At 43.4% G+C, this 22,739-nt stretch overlaps 1 protein-coding gene across 5 annotated transcripts in view; it reads left to right on the top strand.

The window, feature by feature from the left end:
* Positions 1 to 22,739, top strand: part of LOC144336410 (disco-interacting protein 2 homolog B-like) — a 105,325-nt gene that overhangs the window by 69,979 nt on the left and 12,607 nt on the right. For 4 of the 5 annotated variants that reach the window (XM_077974827.1, XM_077974825.1, XM_077974828.1 and 1 more), the window contains exons 2-3: positions 249 to 327; positions 4,645 to 4,770. In XM_077974827.1, the coding sequence (XP_077830953.1) occupies positions 249 to 327; positions 4,645 to 4,770 (205 nt within the window). Of the gene's footprint in view, positions 1 to 248; positions 328 to 4,644; positions 4,771 to 9,469; positions 10,240 to 22,739 lie in introns of those variants that run through there. The other variant, XM_077974830.1, reaches the window with a different exon arrangement.

Raw genomic sequence — 22,739 nt, 5'->3', positions numbered from 1 at the left:
TTAGCCTGGGTAACCCACATACCACTTTTCTCTTTAAAATACTCGCCTTTCAGAACTCTTGGTAAATTATTTAAGAATAGGAAGGTACCATAACTTTGGCCACAAGCAGTATTATGTATAATGTGCAAGTGAGTGCCTTGAGAGCCATGGTTGCTAAAGACAAATTTTCTCAGAAGAGAAAAATGTAAGCGGTTCTTTACATGATCATTAATTTTGTTTTGCCTAAATAACATCTTGTCTTTGTACAGGGATACAGGACGTTGCTGAGTATTGACGGGGGCGAGTGGGTCCCGCTGCCCCACAGTGTGATCCTGAATATCGACAGGGGTGAGTGGGTCCTGCTGCCCCACTGTGTGTGACAAGCCCTTTGTTTCTGGCCCGGAAATGTCCCGGCTCCGTCAGTGCATTGGGCTGGTGCTGGCTCCCTTTGTTAGTTTGCATGCGAGGCAAAATCTCACGTCTTTCACTCTTGTTGACATACAGATGCCAAAGCTTTGAACAAATTCTTACTAAATAAAACCCAGAAATATGTAAAAGGGATATAAGAATACCATGAACACTTAGAGTTTGTTCTCATGATCTGTAGTTTTGCATTGTACATTTTGGCTTATCATTCAAAAATCAATGTAATTCACCACATTAACAAAAAATAAAGCAGAAAACCCATTTATTTTATCCTCTCGGTAGACACTGAAAAACATCTGTTGAAATTTAATAGTCCTTATACGAATTTCCTACCACATCAGGAACAGAAGGGAACTTTCTCCATTTGATAAAGGCCACTCCTGAAAAACCAGAGCTGACCCCCCTCCTCGGTGGTGGCAGCCGGGGGAGCTCTGCCCATAGTCAGGGGTGTCGGGAGCATGGCCATTCTCAGTGGTTCAGGTTCGCATGGTGCGCACTGGGGCCCTCGTCCGTGAAGTGAGTCAGGAGAACTAAAAGGCATAAAGACTTGGAAGCAGGGAGATGCTTGATGTACAGAAGACATAGGGCCTTATTTAGAATATTTTAGGAAATGTACAAACAACCAGAAATGGTGTGAATTTTGCAAGCATGCAAGATGGACACTTCGCAACAGATGTATACAGATGCCCAGTGGCCCGTGAAAGGTGCTCACCAGGGAGTCATTGGGTAAGTACAACTTAAACCCACAAGGTTCCCCTTCACAAGACTGGAGAAGGGAGGACAGTAGCAGGTGCTGGTGAAGATAAGACAGACTGGATCTCAGACTGATGGAGACTTAAAATGGCACAGCCACTTCAGCAAACTGTGGCAGTTTCTTTAAAACATGTACACTTACCATATGGCCCAGCAGGTACGCTGTAGACGTTCACCAAGGAGAGCTGAAAATGTGTGTCCTTGTAAAAGAATGCACATTATCTCCAGAGTAAATTGTCAGAGCCAAGAACTGGAAACAACATAAATCTCTCTCATCTGGAGAAACATGAGCAAATTCTGATATATTCATACATTGTCCTAGTTCCCATCAGGAAAAACGTACAAAATACTGAAACCAAAACAGACAACGGGGATGAGTTCCAGGAGCCTTGAATTGAGCAGAGAGTGAACACCACGCCGTGGAGTCCATGTGACGATGGAGAATCTATGCGAGTCTCGGGCGACGGAAGAGCACCAAGAACACTCCTCGAGAATGAACAGTGGCTGTCTCTTGAGGGCTGGGAGGGGACTTGTGGGAACTTTGACGCAAAAGATTTGATTCGGGTAATAAATTTCCATTTATCGTAATGCGCCAAGTGTACTCAAGATCTGAACATTTCACTGTGTATACTTTGTACTCTCTCCCTTCCAAAAAAACAATGAAAAAATAATTACAAATGAGCACTGAACTCGATAGATTTTTCACAGTGGTATTAGATAGCAATTCTGAAAGCATTTCTGTATCTCCAGGCTTAAGCAAATAAGTTTAATAAATCAGTGAATATATTGAGTGTTACAGGACCCAGGTTTCTTTCTTGGTAAGAGGTAGAAATAAGAAAAGGCCAAAGCCTGGAATGGATCACGTGGGATTCGGTTGCAGCAGGAGGTACCAGTATAAGCTGGTGGCTCCCGACAGATGTAGACAGGGATAGAAGTGCCTGTGGATGGGTGTGGGTGCATATGCGTGTACATGCGTGTTGTGTGTTCTACTTGCTGGCAATGCCCAGCAGCACCCGGTGCCCACTCTTAGCTTCCAAACACGGTTCTTCACTAGAAGGAGCCCTGGTCTAAGGGCTGGGGAATCCGGTGTCAAATCTGGGACCAGTTGAGCAACAGAACAAACCATTGTAACTATGAATCATCACCCACCAAGCCAGACTCCATGAGTACATATGGACATAGGTAAATGAATGCTGAAAGATAGAATAATTATTTTTCAGTGAATATGGAAGATCTAATGATTTAGAAGGAATGACAGGAAATCAGTGGATGCTAAAACTAGTAGTGAAGAATTGATGGAAAACAGAATATGCACATAGTGTCAGGGTGTCTCCTCCCAAATCTTAATTTCAACGCGAGAAGTAGCATCTTTGCTTTGGAGGCACGTAAGCACCACCTTCACTGAGTTGCCGATGTTAACATTGCCACACAGGACAGACGTCTGCGGTGTCCCTGCTAAAATGCATACTCTTGAGTCTAGTCCGGAAGTTACCAAAATAAAGGACAAGCTGTAAAATAACTGACCTGTATCCTTTAACATTTCCAATTTCAAGAAACACAAAAGCTGAGAAACTTGGATTCTGGACGGGTAAAAATCACATGACAAATCAATTCATGATCCTGGATTGGATCTTCAAATAGGAGGACAAAGTAAAAAAATTATGGAGACAGTTGACACCATTTGAAAGTGAACTTTGTATATGACAGTTAAATTTCCCGATCTTGAGGAAAATGAATGTGAGAGCATATCCTTGTGTTGAGGAAATACGTTGAAACATTTAGGTATGGAAGGACATAGTATCTGAAATTTATTTTCATTTGACTTAGAAAATTCATGGGGGAGGGGGGAAAGCAGTGATGTAAGATAGGAGCATTTGGGCCTAAGTTGAGCCTGGTAAGTTATGTGGGAATTCGCTACGCTGGTCTTGCAGATTTTCTGTGTGTTTGAAATTACATCCAAAAAGTTTAAAAGGGAGAATATGCAAAACAAAAAGCGATTTGTGGAAGTGAGTGGACTGTCACTTCACTGATCCCTTCAGTTTTTGGCCATGAGCCAAGTCAGTCACATAGTGGTTTTTGACCTGGGAATTAGAAATAGTGGCCAGATGACCAGGCTCTTTAGTTAGGGAGAGAAGTGTGCACAAAGGCTGACCAAGACCAAGCAGTGTGATGATCTGCTTGTGGGCGTGATGCTGAGGGTCTGGGTCCTGTCTCAGGTGGCAGCTTGGGGGGTTTAAGCCAGAAAGCCACGTCCGATTCCCTTTCATGGGATTATTCTCGCAGCTTCAGAGAAAACTGCCCCAAGCCGTCTTCACTCACGCTGGCCATTTTTGGTGGTGTTTTTATTCTGCTAACACCGTTCTCACTGACAATTTAGGGCCTTTGAGCGGGTTTTTGCCTGTGTCTCAAAGATTCTCATCTTGACAGCCGGTATGTTTCATTCCCGTTGTTCTGATTCTGTGTTAAGAGGGTTCTTCCCTGGCTTCACAGTTTGGAGTTGCCGCTGCATCTGTCTCTGCTTTAATTCTCTAGCCCATGTATCACTTGTCTCGTCCCTTAAGAAGTGGCCTGCGTGAGATGCCATGAGACTGTCTGCCTTATCACCACTGCGTCCCCAGCCCGTAGGGACTTACAGAGAAGGCATTCAGTGAATGTGTGGAATTAATGTAATGGGTTAATAGCCACAAAATGTGTTAATGGTTGTTTTAGTCTCTTTTCACGCTGCTGATAAAGACATGCCCGGGACTGGGAAGAAAAAGATTTAGTTGGCCTTGCAGTTCCGCATAGTGGGGAGGCCTCAGAATCATGGTGGGAAGCGAAAGGCACTTCTTACATGTCAGCAGCAAGAGAAAACGAGGTAGAAGCAAAAGCGGAAACCCCTGATAAACCATGAGATCTCATGAGACTTATTCACTATCACAAGAATAGCACAGGAAAGATGGGCCCCAGTGATTCAATTACCTCTCCCTAGGTCGCTCCCACAACACATGGGAATTCTGGGAGGTACAATTCAAGTTGAAATTTGGGTGGGGACACAGCCATACCTTATCCATAGCCAACACAGTCCTGGCCCATGGCTGGTATTGAGCTGAGCTGCGACTGTGGCTGTGTGAGTTGGGGTGCGAGGCGTGTGCACGCCTCTCAGTGGTACAGTGAAAGGATTTGGAGGCTCAAACGTGTGACCTACAAAGAATCTCCAAAGATCAAGGTCCATTCACCCTAAAAAGAAAAATCTCAGCGCAGTTTACAGCCAGTGTTTGCTTGTGGACATGGATTCTGCAGTAATAAAATGAATAATTAAAAGTCTGTGAATAAATTTTAATGTTTTTACTGGAATTGTAAACACTGATTTTCTTTCCTCACCTACCCATCTGTTGGTGAGTTTGAGAAGGTGGATGAACCGTGCTGCGGGGACAGAGAGGAGGGTACAGCTTGGCCACTGGGACCTCAGCTGAGCCCTGAGTGATTGAGCTCTCTCCGTTTCAGACGTCCACACGGAAGCTGTCCAGGCAGCTCTGGCCAAACACAAAGAGTGGAAGATGGCGGTGCCTATGCCTTCCAAACGCAGGTCCCTGGTCGTGCAGACCTCCATGGATGCCTACACCCCTCCAGGTAAGGGACACGCTCCTTGACACTGCCTCCTGAACATGCTGGGCCCCTCAGAATTGACCACTGGCTCAGCATTCGGGTTTTTGCCTTCAAAATCATGGTGCAGAAATGCAGATTTTGTGAACCAGAATTCCAAAAACAGTGTATGAGTTAAACGTGGAAGGAAAAGTAACATTATGTATCTGTATAAATACACGTTTTTAACTTTTCATCAAGACTCGTGCATATGATACATACCAGTAAAATCTCACACAGTTTTATTCATTTAATTCCTTGTATGGAAAAGGGAAGAGTTTTTTGTAGCCCTCTGGGTGGAATTGGACTTTTCTTCTGATTAGGCTGGTGCATGCGTGTTCTCAAATCTTCAGATAAGTGTGCTGTATTGTTGGATTGTTTTAGAACAAGCGAATTGGACAGTTTAAGCAGCTACCCGAATCAGGTCATAAACTTTGCCTGCAAGGTGCCAGCTGGTATTTTAGTTCCTGCAGGCCATAAGGTCTCTTACAACCACTTAACTCTGTCCTCAGCCATGGGTGATAGCAAGTGCCTATGGCTGAGTACCAATAAAACTATATTTACAAGCACAGTGAACCAGATTTGATGCACAGACCTGCCAACCCCTGATCTAAATTACTAAAGGTAATAGCCAATTTATATTTCTGCTATATAATACTGCTTTTCTTTAATCTTGAATTTTACATAACTACCCAAATTCTCTATTTTCTCTACCCAAATAATTATAAACTACATTTCATGATCTTCACACCCAAGGAAAGCAGAAAGTCTAGTTATCCGGATACTTGTTAAGGACACAGATTGAACCTACGTTATTTGATGTTTAGTTTCTGTGATTTTTATTCCAACATTATTCATGTCATTGTTACAAGCTTGTCTTCTCAAAGGACTTGAATCACCTTACATCCCACTTTGAAGCTACATATCACTTTAAATGACACCGTGTTTTTCCTCCAATACAAGAGAAACTTAAGGTACAATATGAATAGTTGAAAATGTACAACATTTTGGGGAGTATTTTTACTTTTGAAGTTTAGCTTAGACTTGGGAAGCAGTGAGACAGAAGGATGTGCTTCAGATCAGAGCTGAGATCAAGCATATGTCCACATTACAGCAAGCAGCTCCTGAGTTTCACCTTTATGTACCTTTACAAATGAAGGTAGTGGAATTTATAGGACAGAACTTACAGTACATCATTTTGGGTTTTCGTTGCTTTTTGTTTTGAGACAATGTCTTGCTCTCTCACCAAGGTTGGAATTCAGCATCATGATGGCAGCTCTTGGCTCAATGCAGCTGTGACCACCTGGGCTCAAGCGGTCCTCCCACTTCAGCCTCAAGCAGCTGGGACCACAGGTGCTCACCACCACACCCAGCTAAGTTTTAAGTTTTTGTAGAGACAGGGTGTTCCTGTGTTGTTCTTGTTTTTCATTTACACATAAAGTGTTCTTCATCTAAAGAGCGCAATGCCAGCAGGCAAGGGAGTGAATGCCGTGCTAGCAAGGTTGTTGGCAAAGGAGCCCTTTCTGCCTACGTGCTCCCTTGGACTCCTCCCTTTCTTTATTTTAATATTAAGTCACAGCACATGATTAAGGGCTGGGCACAGTAGCTCATGCCTATAACTCCAGCACTTTGGGAGTCCAGTGCAGGTGTGTGGCTTGAGCCCAAGGGTTCAAGGCCAGCCTGGAAAACATGGCAAAATGTACAGAAACGCCTTTTGTACATCTTGTCTGCACCAAAAGTACAAAAAATTAGCTGAGCCTGGTGGTGTACACCTGTAGTCCCAGCTACTTGGGAGGCTGAGGTGGGAGAATCACTTGAGCCCGGGAGGCAGAGGTTGCTGTCAGCTGAGGTGCCACCACTGCACTCCAGCCGGGGCAACAGAGCAAGACTCCCATCTCAATTAGAAAAATGTAACAATAAGGCCGGGCGCGGTGGCTCAAGCCTGTAATCCTAGCACTTTGGGAGGCCGAGACGGGTGGATCACGAGGTCAGGAGATCGAGACCATCCTGGCTAACACGGTAAAACCCCGTCTCTACTAAAAAATACAAAAAACTAGCTGGACAAGGTGGCGGGCGCCTGTAGTTTTAGCTACACAGGAGGCTGAGGCAGGAGAATGGCGTAAACCCGGGAGGCGGAGCTTGCAGTGAGCTGAGATCCGGCCACTGCACTCCAACCCGAGCAACAGAGAGAGACTCCGTCTCAAAAAAAGAAAAGAAAAGAAAAATAAATAGAGACTCTTTAGAAAGGATTAGGCCAGGCGTGGTGGCTCATGCCTGTAACCTCAGCACTTTGGGAAGCCAAGGCAGGCAGATTGCTTGAGTCCTGGCGTTTGAGACTAGCCTGGGCAACATTCCAAAGCTTATCCCTACAAAAAATACAGAAATCAGCCGGGCATGGTGGTATGTGCCTGTGGTCCCAGCTGCTCAGGAGGCTGGGGTGGGAGAATCACCTGGGCCGGGGGAGGTTGAGGCTGCGGTGAGCCATGATCATGCCACTGCACTCCAGCCTGGGCAACAGAGCTAGACCCTATCTCAAAAAATAATATGCTTAATCCTGTTTCTTTAGTTTATGGTTATAATTTGCAAAAACTTATGGTAAAAAAATTGCATTTGTGTGTGTTCTTTGTGTAACTAACAACATGGACGTAAAAGGATAACCCACTTGAAATATTTTAAACCAAATTTTTGGCACTAACCAGTATGTAAGGCAACGGGCATTTTTCTTCACCACTTTTTATAAGAGAAATGACTTTGAAATGGAAGAAGCAGTGCGGTTATTTGCTTATTTCTCGTATTGAATCCAACCGCTAAGAAATGTTACTGGGTCATGCGTGATGAATAACCTCACTGTACAGATGTCTACAAAATATAAAAGAATATTATTTGAAATGTTATTTTTGTGAAATATTTGGATTTGACTAACATTTTTATATAAACCATAAAGCATCCTTTGTAAATTTCCATCAGGAGTCCTCTTGATATCACATGGGGCAGTTTTGTAAAATCATAAATGTCAATATCATAAAAATTTTTTACTCCCTCCCTATTTTGTGCTTAGCGATAGTTTGCATGTTTATTACCGTACTTACTCGATCAAAATCTTAGCTGCATTTCCTACCTACTTTTCTTAGTTGTTGGTAACAGTGGTAAGATCTTACTGAGTTTCATTGCCCTTCAGAGAATGTTCTTGAAGTTTATCTTCTATGAAATGACGGACTGCTGACCTGGATTATAGTTTCTGGAGAAACACTCATTAGGATTGTTGCAACACTAATATTCTTTGGGTGAAACTTGCCTTTAGTTTTCAAATGTAAAGATATAAGAATCATTTGCCAAAATTTCTAGTCATGATCAGAGAACAGGGACCCAAATCACACATCTGCCGTAAACAACTGTAAAACTGCACAAACCGAATGAGGTGGCTGTTTTTAGTCTGTGACAAGAGCTGTGCCAGCCAGAACCTGAGGGCGAGGGCAGGAGAATGAATGAGACGCACCCACAGTACACTTGCCCTCTGGAGAACACCTGCAGACTGTGGCGCCGAGAGCTCAGGTGTGGGTGGAGCAGGGCCATCCTATCAAGTCCAGAATGCAGAGCTCGGAAGGAGCTCAGGTGTGAGCGGAGCATGGCCACCCTACCACATCCAGGAGGGGGAGATCGGAGTGGGTGCAGGATTGGAGCTCTCCACAGATCCACACCAGCAGCGAATCAATCCAAGCCTGTCCACGTCACAATGACCCAGCAGTGCCTGTGCTACCTACTAAAACAAGAGCTGGAAAGCTTCAGAGGAAGGTTAGGGATCCTGAGTGTGCTCAACATGTTACCTACAATGTGTAATACTCAGCAAATAATCACTGCATACACAGAGAAACAGGAGGTAGAATCGTGGTCAAGAAAAAGGCAGTAAAAAGTGCACACACAGGCAGGATGGTCTCTGTCACTCACCACATGCGGCGGCTGAGCACATGAAGTGCGCCCGGTCTGAAGTGGATTTGCTGCGTGAAAGACATGTCAGTTAATATAAAAAATAGAAAATATTGTATTTTTTTTTTTTTTTTTTTGAGATGGAGTCTCACTCTGTTGCCCAGGCTAGAGTGCAGTGGCGCGATCTCGGCTCACTGCAATCTCTGCCTCCCGGGTTCATGCCATTCTCCTGCCTCAGCCTCCCAAGTAGCTGCCCGCTGCCACGTCTGGCTAATTTTTTGTATTTTTAGTAGAGACGGGGTTTCACCGTGTTAGCCAGGATGGTCTCGATCTCCTGATCTCGTGATCCACCCGCCTCAGCCTTCCAAAGTGCTGGGATTACAGATGTGAGCCATCTCACCCGGCCTATTTGTATTTCTTATTGAAAGTATAGTATGAGCATTTTGAGTTAAAAATATACTAGTAAAATTAATTGTACCTGTTTATATATTTATATGAGGCTACAAGGAAGGTTTCAAGTTCTATAACAGGACTCTCATAATTCTGTTGGAAAGTGCCTGTCTAGATGTCTGATCCAGCAGAAGACCGAGTTTTTAAATCTACAATTATAAATATTTAGGGAATCAAATTACAATGTGTCAAAGAACGAAAATATTTTAATTCTTGGGCCAGAGGAAGGGAAGACACTTTTTACTATAATGGAGTTGGGGAATTTCAGGTTCCGTACACGATAATCTTGAGAATTGTCACTCCCTCCTCACAGGTAAAAAGCTGAGCAAACTGAAAAATCAGCTGCTCTTCTTAAACCTGCAAGAGACGTGAGGTCACAGGCAAGCCACTGTCCCCAGATTGGCTGGACAGGTAAAGCGGAGAATTACCATACACTGGAGCACAATGCTCCAAGGAACCCACGCTGGGATTGGAAAACCTGAACTGGAATTGACAAATTGCTGCAGTGAGGTGTGGCCACATCTGAGAGTTAAAACCTCCGGGAGGCCTGTGCATATGGGTCTCATGCTTTTGTGAGTTGTATCATCAGAAACTCAACCAGGTTCTTGAAGTAAACATCAGAGAAAAATCCCCTCATACTTACTACAGGGGAAAGAGAATAGGAATCATTTTTCAATATGTAGGTGCACTCTTCACTAGGTCTACCTTCCAGAGAAGCTTGTTAACTAGAGACTAACCAGGTGGGATTTTATCAGAGCCTTCTGACCTGGTGGAAAGGGAAATACCCAACTCCAACCTCCAGAACTGAAAAGCAAAAAAGAACAGAGTATCCAAGCACTATGGGACTTCCACAGAGGCATAAAATATGCATAACGGTAATACAAGGGGGAAGAAAGAGGAACAGAAGAACTATTTGTAACAGTAATAGCTGAATTTCCTCAGATTAATGCCAGACACACCAAACCATAGATCCAGGAAGCTCAAGAAACACGAAGAAGGATAAATGTAAAAACGACGACGACAAAAACAAAACAAAAATAAACTCTACTTGGGCATAAAATATTCAAACTATGGTGAATCAAAGATTAAAAAGCAAACCGGAGTAATCTCCTTCCCTATGGAAGATCAAAGATAAGAATTATATTCAACTTCCCCTCAAACACCATGAAAGCAAGAAGTGAAGTATTTAAACTATTGAGAGGAAAAAAATTCCATTAACCTAGAAGTCTATACTCTGTGAAATTATCTTTCAAAAGTGAAGAAAAAGTAAAGACCTTCTCCGACAAAAATTGCAAAATTTGTTGCCAGTAGACCTGCCTTGCAAAAAATGGTCAAAGTTCTTTAGAGAAAATAGTAGAGGTCAGTAACTCAGCTGTACACAAAGAAAGGAAGGGCACAGTCTGTTTACAGGGCTCACACCTGTCATCCTAACACTCTGGGAGGCAAAGATGGGAGTACAGCTGGAGGCCGCTTAGTTGAGACCAGCCTGGGCAACGTAGTGAGACTCTGTCTCATTAAAAAAAAGCCAAACGTGGTGGCCAACACCTATAGTGCCAGCTACTTTGAGAGGCTGAGATGGGTCACTTCTTGAGCCCAGGATCCCGTTCAAGGCTGTGGTGAGCTATAATGATGCTGCTCCACTCCAGCCTGGGCTACAGAGAAAGACCTTGTCTGTTTAAAAAAATAAATAGAAAAACAAAAAGCATTAAAGAAGAAATAGTGAAGGTAGAAGAAAATCTTTCATTTTTCTTAATAGATCTAACATAACAGTTCATTCATAATAGTGACAGTAAATATGTCATATACACACACTTAAATATAAGTGAAATGAATGAGAGCAGTGATACCCAAGGGATGGGACAGAGCAATTAGGAATTAGGATTATTTTGTTATTATAGTGTGCTTGCATTATCAAGAAACCAGTGTAGTGTCGTTTGAAAGTGGACTTGGGTTACTTGTAAATTTATATTGCAAATTCCAAGGCAGCCACTTTAAAAAAAAAAGGAAAAAAAAAAAAAAAGAACTGATATGCTAAGAAAGGAAAGAAAATAAATCATAGAAAATGCTCAATTAAGACCACAAGGAAAAAAAAAGAGTGAAACACAAAAACAAAGAACAAGGGCAACAAATAGAAAATAGTAACAAATATGGTAGATGTTAATTCAACTGTATATCATTACTTTCAATGTCAGTCCAAATGTACCGAACTATATATTGTCTATAAGAAATCCACTTTAGATATAAAGACCTACATATAGATCAAGAGTAAAGGGATGGAAAAAGATATAAATGTTAACACTAATTTTTTGGTGTGCAATGGCCTGATCTCATCTCACTGCAACCTCTGCCTCCCAGGTTCAAGTGATTCTCCCTCAGCCTCCCGAGTAGCTGGGATTACAGGCATTTGTCGTCATGCCCGGGTAATTTTTTTTTTTTTTTTCTATTTTTGTACAGATGGGATTTCCCCATGTTGGCCAGGCTGGTCTTGAACTCCTGACCTCAGGTGATCATCCCGCCTTGGCCTCCTAAAGTGCTGGGATTACAGGCATGAGCCACCGTACCCCGCCAACACTCATTTTGAAAAATGGAAGTGGTGATATTAATTTCAGACAGAGTTGGCTTTACATCAAGGAAAGTTACCAGAGATGATTATTACGCAATAAAGGGGTCAATTCTCCAAGAAGATGTAACAATCCTGAAATGTATTTTTGCTAACAAAGCATCAGAATGCCAAAGCAAAAACCGATACACTTCAAGGAGAAGTAATTAACCCACTAGTATAGTTGGAGAGGTTAACACCCCTTTATCAGAAATGGACCAATTCAGTAGCCAGAAAATCAGGACAAAATTGAAATCGGCATCCTCAGTCAACTGTATATAACTGACGTTTATAGACTATTTCCTCCAACAACAACAGAATACAGAACATTCACCAAGACATACCATGTTGTGGTCCATAAAACACACCTTAACAAATTTAAAAGAATAGGAATCAAACAAGTGTGTTCTCAACCACAGTAAAGTAGAAATCAATAATAGATGACTGGAAAATATATTAGGATATTAAACAATACACTTATACATACTATATTGTTCAAGGAAGAAATCTGAAGATTTCTTCGAATTTTTGAAGTAAATGAAAATGAAAACTTGTTAAAATTTGTGAGCTGCAATGACAGTAATGTTTATAGGGAAATGTATAGATTTAAATGCATACGTTAAAAAAAACAAGATCTAAAATCAATCAGCTTCCACCTTCGAAAACGAGAAAAACATCATCAAATTAAATTCTAAGCAGGAGACAAATAATGAAAGAGCAGAAATCAATACATTGAAAACAGAATATCAGTAGAGAAAAATCAATGAAACCAAAAGCTGGTTCTTTGAGAGAAATTTGTAAGCCTCTAACAAGAAAAAGAAATACAGCAGATAAATTACCAATATCAGAAATGAAATAAGGAACATAACTACAGATCCCATGGACATTAAAAGGACAATAAATATTATGAACAACTCTATGGCCACAAATTTGATAACGTGGATGAAATGAACCAATTTCTTTAAAGACAGAATCTGCCAAAATTTGAACAAGAAGAAACGATCTGTATGGACCTGTATCTGTTAAATTGAATCAGTGGTTAATAACCTTTCAAAACAGGAAGTGCCAGGCCCAGGTGGGTTCACTGGTGAATTCTACCAAACATCTAAGAAGAAATTATACCAATTATCTACAATCTCTTTCAGAACATAGAGGCTGAGGAATACTTCTTAACTCATTCTATAGAGCCAGCATCATTTTAATACCAAATACCATTTTAATAACAAAATATTACAAGAAAACTACAGAACATCTCTCATGAACATAGATGCAGTAATCTTCAATAAAATATAAGCAAATTAAATCTAACAAAAATTGTGCACTAAAACCACATGGAATTTCACATATCCAAAGCTGGTTTAACATTGAAAAGCCAATTAACGTAATTCATCACATTAATGGGTCAAAGACTAACAGATGCCTCATCTAAGAAGATATAGAGATGGCAAATCGATGTATGAAATCATGCTTCACATCATGTGTCATAGAGAAATGCAGATGAAAGCAACAGTAAGATATCACTACACCAGAATCCAGAACACTATCAACACCAAAGCCTGTGAAGATGTGGAGCAGTGGGAATTCTCTCTCATTCATTGCGGGTCTTAATGCAAAATAGAACAGCCTTTAGGAAGACAGATTGGTGGTTTCTTACAAAACTAAATATACTCTTACCATATGATAAAGCAATTACACTCCTTGGCATTTGCTCAAAGGAGTTGAAAACTTATGTCTACACAAAAAGCCTGCAAGTAGATATTTAGAACAGCCTTATTCATAGTTGTCAAAACTTGGAAGCAACCAAAATGCCCCTCAGTAGGTGAATGTATAAGTGAGCTGTGGTACATCCAGACAATGGGATATTATATGAGGCTGAAAATGAATGAGCTATCCATAAAAAGACACGGAGGAAACTTAAAGGGCATATTGCTAAGTGAAAGAAGCAATCTGAAAAGGTTGTTGTATGATTCCAGCTTTACAACATCCTATAAAAGGCAAGACTATGGAGACTGTAAAGAAGATCAGTGGTTGCCAGGGGCCGGGGGGAGGCAGGGATGAATAGGCAGAGCAGGAGAATTTTTAGTATCATGTGATCTCTGTATGATACTGTAATGGTGGATACATGTTATACATTTGTCCAGACCCATATATTGTACAACACCAAGAATGAACCCTGATGTGAATGATGGAGTTGGAGTGGTAATGATGTTTTGCTGTAGAAGTATCAGTTGTGACAAATGTACCAGTCTGGTAGGCAATATCGATGACAGGAGATGCTGTGCATATATAGGGTATACATGAGACATCACTATAAAGCTGGAAAATATGACACTGAGATGAAATTGCGCTGATAGGCTTAACAGGTTGGAGAAGGAAGATGAAGTCTGTGGGCTCGAAGGCAGATGAAAAGGAATTAACCAAAGTGAAGCCCAGAGAAACAAAATGAAAGAAAAGCCAACAGAACCTCAAGATCCTGTGATATGTCAATATACTTGTAATACAAGAAGGAAAAGAGAGAGAAGAGCAGGGACCTTTGAAAAAAGGAGTCAGAGTTTTCTCAGATTGATGTCCAACACCTGTGTCCGGCCCCGAGAAGTTCAGTGAATTCCAAGCAGAACAAGTATGACAAGAATCACATCCAAGTTCATGATAGCCAAAGTACTGAAATCCCAAGATTAAGAGGAGATCCTGAAAGGACTCAGAAGAAAAAGACAAGTTACACATCAGAGAAGCATTTGAACAATGCGTGACTTCTGTGAAGATACAGTGGAGACCAGAAGACCATGGAAAGACATTTTTTAAAGCACTAAAAGCAGGAGAAAGGCCTGTCAACTCATATCCAGGGAAAATCTCCTTTATAAACAGGGGTGAAACAACACATTCCCAAATATGAAAGCTGAGAGAATGTGTTATCAGCAGAAATACACTATAAACGTGCTAAAGAATGTACTTGGCTGATTGCAAAGGATATCAGATGAAAGGTTAGCTCTACGAAAAAGAACCATAGAAATCATAACAGTGCACTCTAAATTTTCTAGAAAATAATATCATAGAATATTTTACTCTATGATTTTATGGTTTTTGGTTTTTTTATGATCTTATAATTTTATGATATAAAATCATACAATGTACACAATTCTCTGCCTCCTTTACCTGTTTTGAAGTCCTTGCTGTACCATGTACCAGTAGTTTATTCCTTATTATTTATTTATATTCTATTTGATAGATATGACACATTCTGTTTATTCATTTACCAGTTGGTTGTTTCCAGTATTAAGCTGCCGTCGACATTTATGTATATATCTTTGTGTATGCATATAATTTCCTTTATCTTAAGTGGATGCCAAGTAGCATGATTGACTCTTATTGTAAGTTTAGGTTTAGCTTTTTAAGAACTGCCAAATTATTTACAAAATAACTGCACCATTTCACACTTCCATCAGCAGCATATGTGCATTCCAGTTTCTCCACATCACCAGCAATAGTTACTGTTATTTTTATTTCTGCCATTCTAATTGATGTGAAATGGTATATCATTGTGTATTTACTTTGCAACAATGAATGATGCTAAGCATTTTTAACGTGCTTATTAGCTTTTAATGTGCTAATTCCTATTCATAGCCATTTGTATATGTTGGCAAAATGTTCAGATTTTTTGCTCAGGTTTCAAATGGGATGGTTGTCATCTTATGGGTTACAGGTGCCTTATGTAATCTGAATATAAGAGTTTTACAGATGTAACGTGTCTCAGTGAAAGAACAATCTATTATGTAGCAGACAGAACAAAGCCCTTCCCCCAAGATACCCAGGTCCTATTCCTCAGAACTTATGAACCTGTTGTCTGAAGTGGTTAAAAGGGATTTTGCAGCTGATTAATCCGATTAATTTAAGATCTTGAGATGGGACCTTTATCCTGGTTAAAGTAGGTAGACCCACTGTAATCAAGAAGGTCCTTACAAGAGAAAAGAACTGGAGACTGGAGTGATGCACTTTAAAGATGAAGAGGGGCCAGGAGTCAGGGACACATGTGGCCTCTAGAAGTTGGGAAAGGTAAAGAAATGGATTCTCATTTGAAGCCTCCAGAAGGAATGTAGTTCTGCTGACACTTAGATTTTACACTTCTGACTTCTCCATCAATAGGATAACAGATTCGTGTCTTGTTATAAGCCACTAAGATCAAAGTAATTTGTTACATTAGCTATAGGGAGATAATCATCTTTTAAAACTTACTAGTTTTCTATTTTAATGAAGTCTATTTCACTAATTTCTATGGATTGTGTTTTTGGAAGCTTTAGTAGTCTCATGGTCTTACTGTTCTTTCATTTAGGTCTGTGACTCATTTGGAGTTAATTTTTGTGTGTGCAGTAGGGATCTAAGTGGGATTTTTGTTTGTTTTGGTTTGGTTTGGGGGACTTTTTCCCCCACGGTTTTTCTTTTTGGTGTGTGGGTACTCAGTTGTCACAGCAACATTTGTTGAAAAAACAAACTACCTTTCTCTTACTGAATTGTCTTGAGACCTTTGTCAAAAATAAATTAACCATAAATACAAGGCTTTATTTCTCAATTTAATTCTGTTCCTTTGATGTATGTGTCTATTTTTGTGCTAATACCACTGCCTTAAAAACTATGACTTTATGTAAAGTTTTGAAATCAGATAGTGAAGTCTTCCAACATTGTTTCCCTTTTTTAAATTTATTTTGGCTATTGTAGGTCCTTTGTATTTCCAGATAAAATTGAGAATAAGCTTTCCATTTCACACACAGCCTTCTGGGATTTTATTAGGCAGTGCCTTGAATTAATGGATCCACACAACAGCACTGTGTGCAACAGGAGCTTAGAAAGTACCACTGCATCAATGCGTCTACAGGTGAGGCCGGGGGCAGAAGCCAACCTCAAGCAGTTACGGTCCTCCGTGGGGCTGGCATCCAGGCAGGAAGGCGGCTCAGCGGCTCTCCTCCCACTGTGGAACTTCCTAGGTCCCCACATGAACAGAACCTAAATAACACGCAACGAACAACAGGAACGAGAACACGACCAACAGCTTCTGAGATGAGCAAGCTGGGCTGATCATGAGACACCTGACGGGGACGGTGCCAGAGCCCCTCCCAGTGACCTGTGTGGACAGCGCTGCCAGCATCTCCCTAAAACCAGCCCAAGTCAAGTTAGACTTGAGGCTTTCCAGGACTGGGTAGATCCATTCAATCCCACAGTCTGAACCTTCCAGGCCGTGTCTCATGGCCCTCATCTCACATATGGGAACCCGGACGCTGCACCATAGACGTGGCCCCAAGCCCTCGTTCCTTCTTCAACACCACACACCAGTACAGTGAACACTTAGGATCTGGGCATTCACATAAAATACTGCTTAACTAAAACTTCTGATTTAGAACATGTTTAATTCCTACTCACAGAGCTGAAAGTGTTCTGTCCTAGGAGGCGGTAGCTGTAACTAAGCATGAGAGAAGAAGGGATCAGAGTGGTGCCAAGTATTAAATATTCCTCTAAATCTATTCACCAGATCGCCATGCTATTGTCACCTGCTTCATTTTCTGTCCTTAAAAGACAAAATAGTTGCTTTTCAAAATAGACAACCTGTTTTACTGATGCTTAGCTATAAAGTAGCGAGCTACGTATCCAAAAGGGAGATATGGGAAAACAGAAAATGTCCACAAGCGATCGGGGTTGGGGGGCAGTTGCAGCAGCACCTGGCTCTGTTGCGTTGTGAGCCAGCCACGTGGGCTGGACAGCTCACTTAGCCACTGAAATTACATCATCTAAGATTTTGTTTCAGTTACTTTGATAAATTCTCCCTCTTGCTATGAAGAGTAAGGTTTTTTTTTTTGTTTTTTTTTGTTTTGACTTGGAGTCTCGCTGTGTCACCCAGTCCAGAGTGCAGTATTACAACCATGGCTCATCGCGGCCTTGACCTTCTGGCTCAAGCAATCCTCCCGCCTCAACCTTCCAAGTAGTTGGGACCCAAAGGCGAGTTTGATTTCTTTGCTAACGAATTCCTAATTCACCTCGCAGTGGGCCTGTCAAGGCCATATGCCCGGACATCCACCTTGCCGACCGTCCATGTGGTCTCTAAGGTGGATGCACTCCGGTTGCCTGGGCTCTGCACGTGATACTGAGTCTCCAAGTCTGCCGCTATATAAGGGACTGACAGCCCCAAGCGTCTCGACGCGCCACCTTGAGCCGGGCTTTATTCCACAGGGCGACTCTGCTTCCCGTGATGAGATGCAGCACGTGAGCACAGATCAAAGGGTATCAGCAACTAACCCATTCCCCTGGTACTAAGCAGAGGACCAAGAGTTTAGTTCCTTACTTATTTGCTACGGGCTTGACTCAAAACAGCTTTCTGGAATCCTGGGGACAAACATCTCTAACTGCTGAGAATTCTGGCTTTAGTAACGGAAGAATCACCTAAAGCCCATTTTGTAACTGCTGTTCTCATCAGAATTTGAGGCCAAAGGGAAAAATAAAAGGGGGGCTAAGATCGTGACACCCCAGTTGCACAAGGCCAACCAGCCTGCTTGAGGGGGTAAAAGGAATAGGATTTTTAAACTGCTGAGTTTTAAAAACATGGCTGTAGGCTGGGTGCACTGGCTCACGTCTATAAGCCCAGCACTTTGGGAGGCCGAGGTGGGAGGATTGCTTGAGGTCAGGAGTTCAAGACTGGCTTGAGTAACACAGCAATACCCTATCTCTTTAAAAAGAAAAAAAAAGGTTATTAAAATAGTAATAAAGGTTAATACAATAAATTACTATGTCAACATGGCACCCCCTGCTGTCAGACGAGGTGCAGTCTCTGTGGCTGTGAGGTCCGGAGAGAAATGTAACCGGCATCATAGGGAAGGTGGACCCCAAAGCCCCACAACATTACTCCTGTACAGTGTGTTAACCAGCATGAAGTCTCCTCCACAATCAGAAGCCTGGTTTAGAGGAACTCTGCCCACTGGACCTGGGTGGACTCCAGATGCCGGTCGACCAGACAGCCCCACCCTGGGACCCTGCCGGCAGCCCCGACTGGACAGAATGGCCTCATGAGTGTCCTTTCCTGCCACAGGCTGCAGACCCTGAGCCAGTCCTGGCTGTGACTGAGGCTGCGCATAAACGTCTGCGCCCAACAGCTCACCTTTGTACATGACACGCCCAGTCCACCTCATTTCAAATGTTACGCTCGCCCCAAGGCGAACACGGATGTTACAGGTTAACTCACTGCATGTGTGCTAGACTTTCCCTGTAAGTGTTCAGACATTGCACGAACCGGATGAACAAACCCCACTTTCCCTGTAAACGTTCAGACATTCCTTGAGCCCGATGAACACACACAGCCAACAAACCCCGGAACGTGTAACGCCGCGGCCTCCTCCCCTCCTGAGGGGCGTGTGCTTACAGCTCCCCCAAGACCACATTTCCCAAAGCACAGAGTGTTACTCTGAAAATAAAACCTCCTTTTTCCTTCCTCTGTACATCTCATGGTCGTGTTAACAACTATTGCTACAAATGCAGAGAAACGGGGTATCATCCGTGCTGGTCACCGAATTCCTAGCACCAAAGCTTCAAGGCCCCCCAGTCTGAAGGAAGCTTCTATCACCCTAAAGCCAACTCTGGAGACGAAGGCCAAGCTGGGGAAACGCTGTGTCTCTGCAAATCCACGACACGGGGCCCTCTGCAGTTGTGTGTAAGGAACTCTTGGTCTGTCCTGGGGTTTGGGGAAATCAGGATGCAAGCAGATACCGTACGCTCTGCCACGGGACCGTGAAGTCTGCGGAACCTCAGAGGAACACGGAGACAAATGGCTGCACGACTCCCACAGGCCGAGCCTCGATGGGCGCCCGTGTCAAGAACACAGACACGCCGGGAGGGGCAGCCGATGCAGGCAACGCCTGCAACTCCAGCAAGCAACAGCGTCTGAGTGTGGGGGTCTCTGGCCAGGCTCCACCACAACTGCCATATTCTGTGACAAAATTTTAAAAATAGGTTTTAACTAGTTATAACTCTAACTTGTTTTACACATAAACAGAACACAGGGTACCAACAGGCTCCAAAATACTTTGCCTAGAACCAAGTCTAGAATGCAGATGGATGCTGCTCCGAGTGTGAGGAGTCCCCTTGTAGTGCCATAAATCCTAGATCTAGGTGACTAAGTGCTCTTCCTAAACCAGACGACACCATGAGGCTCTGAGGGCACCCTCTGTCCCCAGGCCAGTCCATCAGCCCCTGCAGAAGCTTCTAGAGTAAGAGCCTGTGGATTTGTATTGGACGGATGTAAACCAGGCAAAGTCACAGGGGCTCGTCCTGGAAGCCTATCCATTTACCCACTCATGCCATGGAGAGCCCTGCCCCCAACTCCACACCCGCAATCACGCTCAACCACAAGAACTGGCTTCTAGGCCCTCAAGCTACTCCCTCTCGACCCCGGACAGACGCTTCTCAAACCATGAGGCCCAGAGTAGTCTTAACAGGTGGTCCCAGCAGAACTGGCCACTGCATGAATTGATATTTTGTGTGTGGGGGGGGTGGTGGTTCTTCTGTCACTCAGGCACAGTGCACCATAAGTACAGTGGTGCTATCATGGTTCACTGCAGCCTCCACCTGCCAGGCTTGGGTCATCCTCCAGCCTTAGCTTCCCGAGTAGCTGGGACCACAGGTGTACATCACCTGTCCTATTTAATTTTTTGTAGAGTCAAGGTCTTGCTATGTTGCCCAGGCTGGTCTTGAATTCCTGGGCTCAAAAGTGAACTGCCCAACTCAGCCTCCCAAGGTGCTGGGATGACAGGTGTGAGCCACTATGCCCAGCCTAGAATTGGTTTTTCTTAAACCTGAGTTTGACACATGAACCCCACTTACATAGATATCAGCACTCTCACAGCTCGAGAGTTTTCCTGAATCTCGATTCTGTCCGTTCAAGGTCAATATCTAAGAAAGGGTCAGAACTGACCCTCCCTCCGTGAAGCCTAAGAGCAAATGCAGCAGCATCTCAGTGTATGAGGAGACAAAGTAAGAAGGGTGGAAAATACACACTGAAATTCTAGTGCTAGAATCATAATCACCAACACTTTAAGAGGGAATCTGCTTTCCAAAATATGTAGCTGCTGGATTAACTTCAAAGTCACCAGATTCCACAGGCAGTAGCTCACAGGGGCACAGCTTTCTAAGGCCGCACAGCCCGGGACAGCGTAACAGCCTCAGGGCAAAGCAAACTAAACAAAGCTTGGTTCTCTCAAGGACGAAGGTGCTCAAGTGTTTCCAAATATTCTTCTTCTTCTAAGTAAGTTAGATGCCTCCTACAACACTGTTTAGAGTGCCAGTGTGTTCAGAAACATGAAGTTGATAATACATCTCAGGACCCCAAAATCACTAAGGTAAAGGGACGTCAAGGTGAGGCAGAGCTTAGACCAAACCTGCCTCCCATGCTCTTCCTAACAGAGACAGCTACTGGGGGTGGGGGGAATAGCCACGTACCTCCCTCACAACCGATCCACAAGGAAATTCCTCATGGACAGAGGACAGAACTCAAAGTCACCATCTGCACACGGAGATAAATGCGGATCTGACTGCTTCCTCTGGAAAGATGCACCAGAAATGCATTTGTCTGATCTACCTGTGACCTGGAAATCCCTCCCCGCTTCGAGCCATCCATCCTTCCTAGACTGAACCAACGTACGTCTCACATGTATTGATGTCTCACGTCTCCCTAAAATGTGTAAGACCAAGTTGTGCCCCAAACACCTTGGACACATGTCCAGGACCTCCTGAGGCTGCCTAAGTGTGTCCTCAACCCCTCCTAAGGCTGTGTCTATAACCTTGGGAAAAGGAACTCTCTATGGATCGAGGACTGTCGCAGAGATCCTTCTGGTTTACAGGAAGCATTCTCTCCTGCGAGTATATCAATGAAATCATGTGGAATTACAAAATGCCACTTTAGTAAAAGCCAAAGGAATTAGGGTTCTATGTGCTTCAAAAAAAAAAAAAGTAACGTTCTATTTGTCAATGGACCATGAAGCCCACACCCCCTTTTGCAGTGAAGATGTCAAATGGGACGAGAGGCCCCTCCTGAGGATGCTACCCTCTGACCCCACTTCCCAGAGTCCAGTTTCCTGCTGCTCAGGGAACAGCAACCCCAGCTTCACGGGGCTCAGGCCTCCAAACCCAACTCCCACCCATGCTGGAGAATCACCCCAGGGACTAGCTAAGTGGCAGGTGCAACTCTCACCTCATCCCCTTAAAGGGGAAAAGGCACCTTCCCGCTCCTCTTCCTGCTGGTGGGAACAGGGGCAGGAGCTGGAGGGTCAGGAGTCGGGCGGCAGAACGGAAGCAGCCTGGGTCCCTGCTAGTCAGAGTTGGCAAATGCCAACCATCCCTGACATTCACTTTGCAAATAAATCCTTCTCTTTTGTCAGGTCCCTGGTTATAAGTTTGCACCCATAACTTAAAAAGAAAAAAAAAAACTCAGATAAAAAATCGGTGTTTGGCTGACAATATTTCAATTATCTTGGGGCCTTGGGTCAAATGATGGCAAAACAGGAAACTGAACGCTGTTATTCAGGAAACTACCTTCCAGCGCCGTCTACCCTCCCAGGCTGTCACCTTGTGGTTGTTTGTCTGCTAGATGATTAACAAAACTGTTCTGAAAACCTAGGTGTACAGAACAGACAAGAAGTCAGCTTGGGTTGAGGGGAAGCAGGATAAGACCCCCTTCCCCGCAGGATGGTGGAAGAGGAGGAACCTTCAGCACCTGGGTTTTCAGGATGCTGGATCTCTGAGAGCATCTCTCACAGCTCAAGTACAGCCAGACCCTCCTCTGACACAGCCTGTTCAGGCGAAGGTGGGCACCTGCCCTAGAGACCCACAGCCCTGTGCGGGGCTCAGCTGGAGCTGAACTTTCCTCCCTTGGTAAGAGTCAGGGCCAGGGGTGGGGAGAGGAGAGAAGCAGCAGGCCTGAGGGCCACTGTGGAAACTCCATGCCACGCTAACTCTC

This window comes from Macaca mulatta, chromosome 18 (genome assembly GCF_049350105.2).
Source record: "Macaca mulatta isolate MMU2019108-1 chromosome 18, T2T-MMU8v2.0, whole genome shotgun sequence".
Taxonomy (NCBI): domain Eukaryota; kingdom Metazoa; phylum Chordata; class Mammalia; order Primates; family Cercopithecidae; genus Macaca; species Macaca mulatta.
The sequence above is the reverse complement of the archived record's forward strand: the minus strand, read 5'-3'. Positions and strand labels throughout refer to the sequence as shown.